This window comes from Heterodontus francisci, chromosome 38, assembly GCF_036365525.1.
Source record: "Heterodontus francisci isolate sHetFra1 chromosome 38, sHetFra1.hap1, whole genome shotgun sequence".
Classification (NCBI taxonomy): Eukaryota; Metazoa; Chordata; class Chondrichthyes; order Heterodontiformes; family Heterodontidae; genus Heterodontus; species Heterodontus francisci.
The window spans coordinates 6,535,796-6,549,796 of NC_090408.1; the positions used below are offsets into that span (position 1 = coordinate 6,535,796).

The 14,001-nt window shown below is 42.5% G+C and overlaps 1 protein-coding gene and 1 long non-coding RNA gene across 2 annotated transcripts in view; one reads left to right on the plus strand and one right to left on the minus strand.

The window, feature by feature from the left end:
- The window catches only part of LOC137352375 (uncharacterized), a 94,370-nt gene extending 87,408 nt beyond the window's left edge, over positions 1-6,962 (plus strand). The window contains exon 3 of the long non-coding RNA XR_010969692.1: positions 6,688-6,962. This is a non-coding gene — a long non-coding RNA (uncharacterized lncRNA). The remainder of the gene's footprint in view (positions 1-6,687) is intronic.
- aldh1a3 (aldehyde dehydrogenase 1 family, member A3) overlaps positions 1-14,001 on the minus strand; it is a 161,665-nt gene that overhangs the window by 22,905 nt on the left and 124,759 nt on the right. Inside the window, exons 8-11 of the mRNA XM_068017676.1 lie at positions 11,441-11,543; positions 9,063-9,247; positions 2,410-2,574; positions 2,168-2,325 (exon numbers count right to left, since the gene is read on the minus strand). Of these exons, the coding sequence (XP_067873777.1) occupies positions 2,168-2,325; positions 2,410-2,574; positions 9,063-9,247; positions 11,441-11,543 (611 nt within the window). The remainder of the gene's footprint in view (positions 1-2,167; positions 2,326-2,409; positions 2,575-9,062; positions 9,248-11,440; positions 11,544-14,001) is intronic.

Consider the following 14,001-nt stretch of genomic DNA (forward strand, 5'->3'; position numbering starts at 1 on the left):
TAATAAGGCCTCATCTTGGAGAATTTAGGCAAAAGTTTAGATTAACATTTGCTTAAATTAAAAAAGGTTTTCAATAATCTTGCTGTGAGGTGTTGGCTCCTTAGGTGGGGGGTCCCTATCTTTATGTTGTCGGAGAGTTTGAGGGCTGAGTCTGCCAGGGGTCAGTGTGTGGTACTCTCACCACTGATCTGGAAGATCATGGGTTCAAGTCTGGAGACTTGAGCATATAACCCAGCTTGGCAATCTCAGTGCAGTACTGAGGGATTGCTGCACTGTGAAGTGCCATCTTTCAGATGAGAAATTAAACCAAGTTCCAGTCTGCCCTCTCAGGTAGACATCAAATATCCCACAGCACTATTTTGAAGATAATCTAGGAGTTCTCCCAATATTTATCCCTCAACCAATATCACTAAAACAGATTATCTGCTCATTGCTACATTTCTGTTTATGGGAACTTGCTATGTATACATTGGCTGCTGCATTTCCTACAACAATAGCAACACTTCAAAATTGCTTCATTGGCTGTAAAGGTCTCTGGGACATAGTGAGGTTGTGAAAAGCGCTATATAAATGCAGATTTGTTCTTTTTTTTCATTCTCTGGAACAGACTCCAGTTACTTGTCCTCAGCTTCCTGCCATAAAACCATGCTAAGCAGCAGGGGAAGCAGGGAATTGTGAACAAGCACCAAATGACAAAACCGCAATGACAGTTTCATAAACAGCAGAAGGACGGAGGCCAAGACTGAAAGGATCATCCAAGCAATCCAAACAATTAACTTTTCTTTTACTTGAAGCTGTGTCCTCTCAATCACTCCATATATATTCTTTTCTAAATACTTGAAGTTGCATACACTCCTCATTTTCACCTTTGACCCTGAGCAGCTTATTACTTTCAGCCTTTGCTAGAATCCTACCTCTCTGCTTTAGCTTTATTTCCCTGCATTAATGATAAACCATTCAATCTAACAGGTATCAAGGCAAACCTTTGTACTGATACTCCAGGCGACCAGTGGACTTTGGGCAAATAGGATATTCGTCTAAATATGAAGGGGCTTATTATAGTGGCTGCAAAAAGCAGGGTATTTCATGTGATATATCTCAGATTAAGTGCCCTCAGGTGTGTAATAATTTAAAGGACCAGCCTGACTAACACTGATCAGCGAATGCACAACCTTTGGCAATGTTGGCATTATTAAAAAATTTAAACTTTTCCCTTCAGGCTCATTACCCAGCGGAGGTGGCACAGGCTCAGAGCAATTACCAGTCCATGATGGCACTCACTATGTTAATGAACCTGGTCTCAGAAAATTGGCCACAGTCAGGGGGCACAGGAAAGGGAGTGGATGAAGGTCCCACCGTAGATAAATTAATTGAATCTTACAGCGGAGAGAGAGTCATATCGGCCCATTGTGCCTGTGCCAGCTCTTTAAAAGAGCAATCCACTCAGTTCCACTCTCCCTGTTCTAGTCCCCATAGCCTTGAAAATTTTTTCCTTTTAAAGTATTTATCAAATTCCCTTTTGAAAGTTACTATTGAATCTGTTTATACCACCTTTCCAGATCACAACTCGCTGAGTAAAAATTTCTCCTCATCTCATCTCTGGCTCTTTTGCCAATTAACTTAAATCTATGTCCTCTGGTTAGCGACCCTCCTGTTAGTGGAGACAGTTACTCTGCTCTATCAAAATCCCTCAATTTTTAACACCTCTATTAAAGTGTCTCCCATTCTCACTCTGACCTTTCCACTTTTGCCCTCTATTTCCATGAGGCTTAATATCAAACTAAGGAACATGGACCTGAGAATCCAGGGCCCTGACTCCCAACCTTTACACTGGGATTGTGCCTGCTGACCCTGGGCATTTCAATGGGCAAGGGGAGGTTTCCTCTATGACCACTTGACGGTTGTCAGTGCCAGCAATGGTGCACCCTCGACACCGGCTTACCCTAACATGCCAGAAAATTCAGCAACTGCTGCCATGTCCAGTGAGGTATCAGCCTCCTGCAGAAAGACAAGGAATGACTCTGCTGCCCTGCCCACTGTTGTTCTGCTTTTTATCCATTTTAATCATCAAAATGCACTTTGTTACCCTCTTTAGAAATGTTTCACAGTAAAATACGAGTGATGCTAAAAGTGGATATTTCAGATAAAAGTGTTTGTGTTTTTTTACCAAACTGTTCCAGACTGAAGGGCAGAAGCAACAGTCAATGCTTTGTCGATGTTCCTGGTGAACACTCCTGCTGTCAGTCCAAACTCAGTATTGTTGGCTCTTCTAATAACCTCCTCGGTGCTTTTAAACTTCATTATCACTTGCACTGGTCCAAAGATCTGCAGCACATGAAAAATATCAGTGACATCGATTCAGTTGCCAAGTTAATATTCTCATTTATACTTTGATTGAAGTGATGGTACCTCCTCCCTAGCGATGCGCATGTTGTCTGTCACCTCTGAGAACACTGTGGGCTGAATGTAATGACCCACATCTCCAATGGCACAGCCACCAGTCTCCAACTTGGCTCCTTCTTTCTTGCCACTCTCTATTAGCTCCAGAATTTTGTCAAACTGAATTTGGTCAATCTATGTGGAGAGAAATGAGGACAGTGATGAGAGTTGATAAACTGATTGTAGACTTGAACAGACAGACCTAATCTTACTTGTATACTGGCAATTGGAGTTTTAACATCAGCTCATTTAACATCAGCTGAGTGTTCCACTTAATTGTATGTCAGAAAGATAAATATCCAAGAGAGGGGATGTATCTTCCATTCATACACTGACAGTCCGACATGGTAGAACAGCCCCTAGCCACTACAGGTGTCATCCCTTTATCCCTTCAACACTTTCATCTGAAGGTTCACAGACTCTACTGAAGGGTTTAAGTGGTTTAAAATCTGACCTGCTATGGCTTCCTTCACTTTTCAGCAGGTCTATTTCTTTCCATGTCCCAATTAGCTTTGGGTTAAGGCTGATTGGAAATGTGTCAAAGGAAGGCCTATTCTTATATGGGAATTGTACATACAACATCTAGGCTTTCTTCTATCACTACAATCCTTTGGGTAATTACAAAGTTCCAGTTAGGATATCAAAATCTGAGTACACAATTGTGTCTTATTGTTGGTTTCAGTCACTAGCCCCAGGCAGTTCCATCTTGAGACATGACTTCACTTCCAGCCCCCTATAGAGTTTCGTGGATGGTACTACAAAACCTCTCACAACCAGGACCCTTTAGGGTGTGGTAACCTATTACCAGCACTTGTCTTGGTGATTTAAATCATGGCCATCATTCTGTGTTGGGTGCACACAGTGTTAGAGAGAACCTTAAGTAGCACCATTTTATTTTAGTTCATTGCCAATTAACTTCTCCACTGCCAGCTGCAGCACAATATTTCAAACTTGTTTTGTGATGTTCATTGAGAATCACAGAATTTTACACAAAGGGATTTAATTTGCTCACACTTTGTGTTTCCCTTTTTTAAGCAAACTTGCAGGAGTGCTGTATTTACTCAGTATGTTTTATGGGTTACAACTAACATACAACTGAGTAATCAATCAGTAAATATCCACAATAATATTGCTAAATCAGCCATCAGTCATCAAAACAGACATGGGAGGGGGCAGAACCATAGAAAAGTTACAGCACAAAAGGAGGCCATTCAGCTCGTTGTGTCCATGCCGGCTGAAAAAACTAGCCGCCCAATCTAATTCCACTTTCCAGCACCTGGTCCATAGCCTTACAGGTTACAGCACCACAGGTGCATGTTCAGGTACCTTTTAAAAGAATTGAGGGTTTCTGCCTCCACCACCATTCCTGGCAGTGAATTCCAGATAACCACCACCCTCTGGGTGAAAAGGTTTTTCCTCATGACCCTCTAATTCTTCTACTAATCACCTTAAATCTGTGCCCCCTGGTAATTGACCTCTCCGCTAGGGGAAACAGGTCCTTCCTGTCTACTCTGTCTAGGCCCCTCATAATTTTGTACGCCTCAATTAAGTCACTCCTCAGCCTCCTCTGTTCTAAGGAAAACTAGCATAGCCAATGTTTCTTCATAGCTGCAACTTTCAAGTCCTGGCAACATTCTTGTAAATCTCCTCTGTACTCTCTCCAGAGCAATTATGTCCTTCCTGTAATGTGGTGACCAGAACTGTGCACAATACTCTAGTTGTGGCCTAACCAGACTTTTATACAGTTATAGGGTCAGTTTGACTTTGGGGGATAGTGTGAAGTGGGTGATAATGGATCAGCTGCCTGTTACAAATCTCTTTCCATTTCCATTGCCAGAGGAGTGAAGGAGATAGATAACTATCCTGAAATTTCTAGGGAGGACATAACGAAGTGGAATTTTTGTCCACCCTCTGCTCAGCTCAGGGCTCACGTGAAATCTCAGGGATATCATTTAAAAATGCTTTACAATCTTGTGTGCCAGTTTCTCCTTCCATTTCACCTCAGTTAGCTCACTCCTCTTCTGTCTGAAATCTGCCCTATTCCAATCTGAAGTTTTTATACTAACATTTTCCCTTTCAATTTTCAGCTAAAATGTTAATAACATTATCGTTCCATTTTATGTTTATATACACGATCTACTTAAATTTCAATGAAACTCAGCCCCCTCTGTTACTATTTTTCACTTTTGCCACATTGCTGTTGTAGAAGTACTGACTGACTCTCTCACTAGCTCACTCAGTGCTGTACTCAAATCCTGTTCTAAAGTCTAATACAAAAGCAAAATACTGCAGATGCTGGAAATTTGAAATAAAAATAGAAAATGCTGGAAATACTCAGCAGGTACACAAATCATTGAAGGTGGCAGGGCAGGTTAAGAAAATGGTTAAAAAGGCATATGGGATCCTGGGCTTTATAAATAGAGGCATAGAGTACAAAAGCAAGGAAGTTATGATGAACCTTAATTTAAACACTGGGCGGTATTTTATCAAGGCGAGAGCACTACGTTGCCTCTTTACGGGAAGGCCCGCCACATCACTTGTCAATCAGGCACTTAACTGGGCAGCAGCGGGCCTTCCCCAGGATTAAGGATCCCGGCGACGGAGGTCTTGCCAATTGAGAGCTGCCGGCCAATCAGAGGCCAGGAGCTCTTTCATTGAGCAATGCCACTGTGTAGGTGGCAGCTGCTGCCGGTAATGCACCCACCCGAGGCCCAGGATTGTCGATGGGCCTAGGCCACAAGTGAGTGGTGGTGGGAAGAGGTTTGCAAGGTTGGGGTCACGGGAAAGGGGGGTTGCTAGCAGGGGCTGTGGGGTGGCACACAGTGCCTTTGAACAAGGGAAACCCCCCCCACTGCACCCCCCCCCCCCACCCACAGAGCTGGCAAGCAACCCGCATGGTCGGCTTTTAAAAAAAAGTTGGAACCTGCCAGAAAACCCCAAATCTGTCTGAAGTTGGGAAACTGCTGTTCCTGATGTCAGCACCTGTCAGCTGTGAAACTGACAGAGAACATTGCTGCATTTAAATTGATGCTCACATAAGGGAGAAAAATAGAGAACATTACGGGGGCAGGGTGGAAAAAGTAATTGGAATTAGAAGAGGCTTGTGTGGTGTATAAACACAGGCACTATTCAGCTAGGCCACACAGACTGTTTTTGCACTGTAGATTGGGAACATGAGAACATAGGAAATAGGAGCAGAAGTCGGCCATTTGGCCCCTCAGGCCTGCTCTGTCATTCAACTAGATCATGGCTGATCTTCTACCTCAACACTATTTTCCTGCACTATCCTCATGTCCTTTGATATATTTAATTTGTAGAAATCTATCAATCTCTGTCTTGAACATACTCAATGACTGAGCCTCTACAGCCCTCTGGGTACCCTCAGTGAAGAAATTCCTCCTCATTTCAGTCCTAAATGGCCTACTTCTTATTCTGAGACTGTGTCCCCTGGTTCTAGACTCCCCAGCCAGGGGAAACATCCTTCCTGCATCTATCCTGTCAAGCCCTGTAAGAATTTTGTATGCCTTAATAAGGTCACCTCTCATTCTTCTAAACTCTAGAGAATACAGGTCTATGGTTGAAGATGGGCAACTCTCTAAAACAGAGTGTAAAGTAAAACCCAGGAGATACAGGCCAGTGAGCTGCCAGCAGTAGTGGGTAAAAGAATAGAGACCATTTTGAAGGAGGGAATAATGAAGGATCTAACTTTATAATTATGTGCTCCTCCCCATTAATTTTACAGGCCTGTCCCCTTAATATTATGTGACTTTTTCCATGACCTAACTCCAAACCTACAATAAAAATGCATTTATTAATTTTTTAGGAATTATTTCCTTTGCTTGAAATTTATATCAGAGATTTTGATGAGTGACAGAACGAATGTAAAACAAAGATCCTGCATAGTAAATTTCCATCAGCAGCACCATGACAAATAGACCCATTGTGTTGTGTTAGCAGTGACAGCATATGTGAAATGTTAAAGGATTAATATCTTGAAGATGTCAGAGTGATTTCGTGATTTTATAATGAACCTAAACTGGTTTGGGACTATGTAAACATCTTGGTTTGGCAGAAGAGTCTGATAATAAAAGCCGAGGTATGTGTTTAAATTGTGAAGTAGACCATGTCGAGCAAGTTCACATTTTCAAATAATCAAATTATTAATCATGCATGTTAGGAGGTTGATGTACCCATGGTGTAATCTGAGTTCCACTATTTATGTACATTTTAATCTTTTAATTTCCGCAGGACAAGACACACTTCTCAGCCCAGCGAGTGGGTGCCCTTGGAGTCTGGGACTGGGAATTCCCCCACGGCAGATGCGCTTTTGGCCGGCAATTCACACAGGTGTTTCAAATAACTACAAAAGGTGCCTGCTCCGCCCATTCCCCCCATACCCCCCGGTTAATCTACACCCCTGCCCCAGGGATAACCTGCACCCTCCCCCACCCCCAGGGGTAATCTACCCTCCTCCTGGGGATAATCTACTCCTACTGTAGTCTGAACTACGGAAATCCATTTAATAAAAGAACCACATTTCAATATTAGTCAAAAGTAGAAAGTGGATTCAGGGTCTTTGTCTTGAAAATAAAGAAAAAGAGAGAGACTTGCATTTATACAGCACCTTTCATGGCCTGAGAGCATCTCAAAGCTCTTTACAGCCAATGAAGTACTTTTGAAGTGTAATCACTGTTGCAATGTAGGAGAAACAGCAGCTAATTTGTACACAGCAAGATCCCACAAGCAGCACTGTGATAATGGCAAGATAATCTGTTTTTGTGATGTTGATCGAGGGATAAATATTAGTCAGGACTCCAGGGATAACTCTTCTGCTCTTCTTCAAAATTAGTGACCGTGGGATCTTTTACATCCATCTGAGAGTGCACATGAGGCCTTGGTCTCATCCGAAAGATGCACCTCCAAACCTGAAGAACTTCCTTAGTACTGCACTGGAATGTCAGCCTAGATTTTCCATGCTCAAGTCGCTGGAGTGGGACTTGAACCCACAACTTTCTGCCTCAGAGCAAGGAAGTGCTACCTACTGAGCCTCAGCTGACACTGCAGTGCAGTTCAAGAAATAAAACAACAGCAGCAGACACAACACAAAAGAGCAACAACTCATTTAGCTGGTACCCAAAATATAAATCCATCATTCAGATGTTCCATGATGTTTAATTTGATGAAATAATCATCCTGTGTCCTGAAATATCTTTTCAAGTCCTTCGGGGAAGGTTCCATTAGATTGGAAAATAACGAATATAACTTCTTTATTCAAAAAGGGAGGGAGACAGAAAGCAGAAAACTACAGGCCAGCTAGCTTAACATCTGTCATGGAAAATGTTAGAAGCTATTATTAAAGATGTTATAGCAGGGCATTCAGAAAAATTCAAGTTAATCAGGCAGAGTCAACATGGTTTTGTGAAAGGGAAATCATGTTAAACCAATTTATTGGGGTTCTTTGAAGAAGTAACATCTGCTGTGGATAAAGGGGAACCGGTGGATGTACTGTCCTTAGATTTTCAGAAGGTATTTGATCAGGTGCCAAATCAAAGGTTATTGCGGAAAATAAAAGCTCATGGTGTAGGGCGTAACATATTGGCATGAATAGAAGATTGGCTAACTAACAGGAAACAGAGAGTAGGCATAAATGGGTCATTTTCTGGTTAGCAAGATGTAAAGAGTGGTGTGCCACAGGGTTCAGTGCTGGGGCCTCAAGTTTTTACAATTTATATAAATGACTTAGATGAAGGGAGCGAAGGTATGGTTGCTAAATTTGTTAATGACACAAAGATAGGCAGGAAAGTAAGTTGTGAAGAGGACATAAGGAGGCTAAAAAGGGATATAGATAGGTTAAGTGAGTGGGCAAAGATCTGTCAAATGGAGTATTATGTGGGAAAATATGAAATTGTCCATTTTGGCAGGAAGAATAAAAAAGAAGCATATTATCGAAATGGTGAGACATTGCAGAGCTCTGAAATGCAGAGGCGATCTGGGTGACCTAGTGCATAAATTGCAAAATGTTAGTATGCAGGTTCAGCAAGTAATTATGAAAGCTAATAGAATGTTATTAATGCAAGGGGAATTGAATACAAAAGTAGGGAGGTTATGCTTCAGCTATACAGGGCATTGGTGAGACCACATCTGGAGTACTGGAGTATTGGTCTCCTTATTTAAGGAAGCAGTTGGAAGATGTTCAGAGAAGGTTTACTAGACTAATACCTGGAATGGGCGGGTTGTCTTATGAGAAAAGGTTGGACAGGCTAGGTTTGTATCCGCTGGAGTTTAGAAGAGTAAAAGGTGACTTGATTGAAACATATAAGATTCTGAGGGGTCCTGACAGGGTGAATGGGGATAGGATGTTTCACCCATTTAAGACAGAGATGAGGAGAAATTTTGTCTCAGATCTTCGTGAGTCTTTGGAACTCTCTTCCTCAAAAGGCGGTGGAAGCAGAGTCTTTGAATATTTTTAAGGCGGAGGTAGAAAATTCTTGATAAACAAGAGGGTGAAAGATTATCAGGGGTACGTGGGAATGTGGAGTCAAGGTTACAATCATATCAGCCATGATCTTATTGAATGGTGGAGCAGGCTCCTGCTCCTAATTCGTATGGTGATTTTCTCTTACCTGAGGTCCTTGTTCAGTTTTTGGGTCGAAAGGATTGCCCACCACTCGCCTTTTGACCCGTTCCACACTACGGCGAACAAACTCCTCGTATATTGGTTCCTCGACAAATATTCGAGCAGCAGCAGTGCAACACTGGCCTTGGTTAAAGAAAGCTCCTTGTGAGGCACAGTCAACTGCCAGGGTCACTGGGCAAAGGAAAAACAATGTGCTTAAACTTTACAGCAGTATCCCCTGCATGTGTCTTTGAGCAGCAATTTCCTTAGGGCTTCTCCTGCTCAGCTGCCACATACTGCCGGAAGTGTGACAGATGTGCTGTTGACATGTAAACTTCCAACAGAGTTACAGCAGGTGAGCAAGAACAGCTCTGAGCAAATTTTCAGAGATTGAAAACACCAATATCCATCACTCTTTGGGCCTCTCGGGACAGGCACAGCGCCAAGTTGGGGCTTCACAGTTTGGAAATAGTTCAGAGTCTGGGTCCTTCAGCTCAGGCGCCCGCCAGCCTAAGCCTCTCGGTTTGAGCATAGTGCCAGGACTGGGCCTCAGTTCGGGCAGAGTGCCAAGTCTGGATCTCTCAGTTCGAGCAGAGTGCCATGTCTGGACCTCTCAGTTCGAGCAGAGTGCCATGTCTGGACCTCTCAGTTCAGACCTAGTGTCGAGTCTGGGCCCCTCTGTTCCTGTGCTCGCTGGTCACATTGTGTCAACTCTTGGTCAGAACACAGGCTCAGACTCATTTCTAGGCCATTGTGTCCAGTCTCAGGCCTCTTACTTTAGTAAGGATATCAAGGCCAAGATGATGAGGCAAAATAGATCACTGAGGTAATGCCAGGACGAGAGACTTTATGTATCAGGGGAGACAAAAGAACCTGGGGTTCTTTACAATGGAACAGAGAAGGTAAAGAGAGGATCTGATAGAGAGGTTCAAAATAATGAAGCATTTTGATGAGTGAAGTCAGGAAAACTATTGGCACTGGTCAGTGAGTCAATTATTTCAGATTATCAACAAAAAAACAAAAGGAATAGCAAGAGACATTTTTTTTTGCACAGAGGGTTCAAGGGCATGGAATGCACACGACCAGAAACTGGAAGCAGAATCTGTAACAGCTTTTAAAAGGGAAATGAATAAATATTTAATTTTTTTAAAGGTATGGGGAAAGAGTCGGAGAATGGGATTGAGAGGATGACATGTCTTGTTACAGGACCAGGAACATCACAGTTCTCATTACAGCAATAAATGGCCATCAAATACACCCCATACTGTGTAAACCCACACAATTTCAAAGAAAAACTGGAAATCAAATTGCCAGTGTAGAAAAAGTTTGGGGAAGACTGACCACCAAACTGCTTAAGACAGTAACAGTGACAACACTGCAGTAAATGTTAAATATACTGTCCTATCAAACTGCATAGAATCATAGAATGGTTCCAGCACAGTAGGCCATTTGCCCATTGTATTGGTGCCGGCTCTCTGCAAGAGCAACTCAGTTAGTCCCACTCCCCTGCCCTTTCTCATAGCCCTGCAGATTTTTTTCTCTTCAGGGGCTTATCCAATTCCCTTTTGAAAGCCACAATTGAATCTGATTCCTTTCAGGCAGTGCATCCCAGAGCCTAATCGCTCATTGCACAAAAGTTTTTCCTCATGTCGCCATTGTGTTCTTTTGCCATTCACCTTAAATTGGTGTCCTCTGGTTCTCGACACTTCTTCAATGAGAACAGTTTCTCTCTATCTATTCTGTCCAGACCCCTCATGATTTTGAACACTCTATCAAATCTCCTCTCAACATTGTCTTCTCTAAGGAGAGCAAATCCAGCTTCTCCAATCTATCTACAGTATTGGATGTATCGTATTTGATGGCCATTTCTTACTTTAATGAGAACTGTGATGTTCCTGGTCCTGTAACAAGACATGTCATCCTCTCAATCCCAGTCTCTTACTCTCTCCCCGTACCTTTAAAAAAATCAAATAATTGTTAATATCCCTATTAAAACTGTTACAGATTCTGCTTCCAGTTTCTGGTCGTGTGCATTCCATGCCCTTGAACCCTCTGTGCAAAAAAGATTTCTCTAGCCATTCCTTTTGTTTTTTTGTTGTTAATCTGAAATAATTGATTCACTAACTGGTGCCAATAGTTTTCCTGACTTCACTTATCAAAACGCTTCATTATTTTGAACCCCTCTATCAGATCCGCTTTTTACTTTCTCTGTTCCATTGTAAAGAGCAACTGAAGGCCCTCATCGATTAAACTTAAGTATAGTCTTCCAAAGACAGTTTTTAGTTCAACTAGATATAACTCAGTTTGTGAGAGGACATTTTTCCTTTGTAACATTTGTGGAATTCATAAAAATGATGCTGTAACGCAAATAAGAGTTGTTCTTACAGTCGGAGTCAGCGAACACAATGCAGGGGTTCTTTCCCCCGAGCTCCAGGGTCACTCTTTTCAGGTTACTTTTGGAGGCAGCTTCCGTTATAGACTTTCCAACCTGTCAACACAGTAAATGGAGCAATACGCATAGGTTTGAGAAACAACACAGAGAAATTAATCTTCTGACTGAGAATGTATCAACTTATCAGAGATTTGAATATTAATAATCCTTATACTAATTTTAAAATGGAGTTTGTCAACAGTTAATCCAAAGGATTTGTGACAAAAAATGTATCATTGCATCAATATTCCCTCCATATATCCCTCTAACTCAGCACTGTACTCCAATAATACTAATATTGTCACTGTATATCCCTCTAACCTAACACTGTGCCTCAGTAAATTATGTGGATGAGAAGCAAAGTTACAAAGGGCCCTAGGCATTTTAAATGAATGGGAGAAACTATGGTAGATGGAGTTTAATGTGGAGAAGTATGAGGTCATCCACTTTGGATCTGAGAAAGAACAACTATAATATGATCTTAAAAGTAAAAGAGGCTAGAAGCTGTCAAGGACCGGAGAAATGTAGGTGCCCATGCACATAAATCAGTAAAAGCTAGTGGACGGGTAGAAAATTATCAAAAAGTTTAATGGATAGTTAGCCTTTATCTCAAGGGGGCTGAAATATAAAGCAGTGGAAGGGATGTTATAGCTGAATAAAGCTCTGGTTAGACCCTAACTGGAGAACTCTTCAGGAAGGTTATAGGCTTTGGCAGGGGGCAGTGTAGATTCACCAGATTGATATCAGGGTTAAAAGGGTTAAATTATGAGGACAGCTTGCATAACCTTTGCTTGTATTCTCTTGCGTATAAAAGATTGAGGGGAGATCTAATCAAGGTTTTTAAAGTGAGAAAGGGGTTTGAGAGCATAGATATTGAGAAATTATTTCCTCTGGTGGGGGAATCCAGAACAAAGAGCTATATAATCTCAAAATTATAGCTTGGCCATTTTGAAGTGAAATCAGGAAGCACATCTTCACACAAGCTACAGTGAAAATTTGGAACTTTCTCACACAAATGGCTGTAGATGCTGGGGGTCAACTGAAATTTTCAAGACTGACTGATCGATTTTTATCGAGGGATATGGAGAAAAGGTGGGTAAATGGAGTTAAGGTTCAGATTAGCCATGACTGAATTGAATGACAGAACAGGTTTAAGGGGCTGAATGGTCTTCTCCTGTCCCTATATTAATATTCTTTGTTTTGCCATGATTGTGCAGCTCATTGCATTGAGTGGTTCGCAAGTTGCTCCCCTTAATTTCTCAAACTCTCTCGAAATTCCTCTATGCTACTGTTTCCTAGGTCTTTTTTTTCCCAAAATATACTTAATTCATAAAATTCTGTAAAAAATACATTACAAAACAGTTCAAAACAGCAACAAATTGACAATACAAAAAGTGCAAATGAAATCATTTTCCTTCAATACAGGAGTGAGTTGCCTCACAACCCTTCCATTTCATTTTACATGCCATGTACATTTTGCAGCAAACCCATATTTTCTGGATACAGCCCCTCAGTTCACTTTGGTGGGAGGACCTTACACAGTGGTCTTTCCCCATTGAGCCTTTGCCACGGCTGCCACAGGTTTTAGTGCATCCCTCAGTACATAGTCCTGGATCTTGGAATGTGCCAGTCTGCAACACTCGGTCGTGGACAACTCTTTGCGCTGGAAGACCAGCAAGTTTCGGGCAGACCAAAGAGCGTCCTTCACCGAATTGATGGTCCTCCAGCAGCAGTTGATGTTTATCTCAGTGTGTGTCCCCGGGAACAGCCCGTAGAGCACAGACTCCTGTGTTACAGAGCTGCTTGGGATGAACCTCGACAAAAACCACTGCATCTCTTTCCACACCTGTTTTGCAAGGAGGTGGGCAACAGTCTCTTGCCCACCACAGCCACCTCCAGGGTAGTGTGCGGAGTGGGTGAGACTCCGGACATGCAGGAAGGATCTGACGGGGAGGGCTCTTCTCACCACCAGACAAGCTACATCTTGGGGCTTGAAAGTTCTGGTGATGAGGCCTTCTGCAAAATGACTTTGTCAGTCGGCTCGGAGAACCATCCGACAGGATCCACCATCTCCTTTTCCTATAGGGCCTTGAGGATATTCCGTGCAGACCACTGCCTGATGGATTGGTGGTCAAAGGTGTTTTTCTGCAGAGATTTTCCATGAAGAATAGGTGGTACGGCACGGTCTAACTGGATGGATCATTCCGCGGCAATGTGACCAGGCCCATCCTTTGCAACACCAGGGACAGATAGAACCTCAGCACGTAGTGACACTTAGTGTTTGCGCACTGGGTCTCTACACACAGCTTGATGCAGCCGCACACAAAGGTGGTCATCAGGATGAACCATGACGTCTAGATAGTTTCCCTTCCTTTACAGAAGTTTCCGTGCCTGACTTGTTATGCACCTCATTCTGGTACCAGGACAGCAACACACCATTCCGGACACCGAATCTCAGCCTCAAATCGGGGCAAAGAGCTTCCACTTTGACCCTTAACAGCAATCCAAGTGCAAA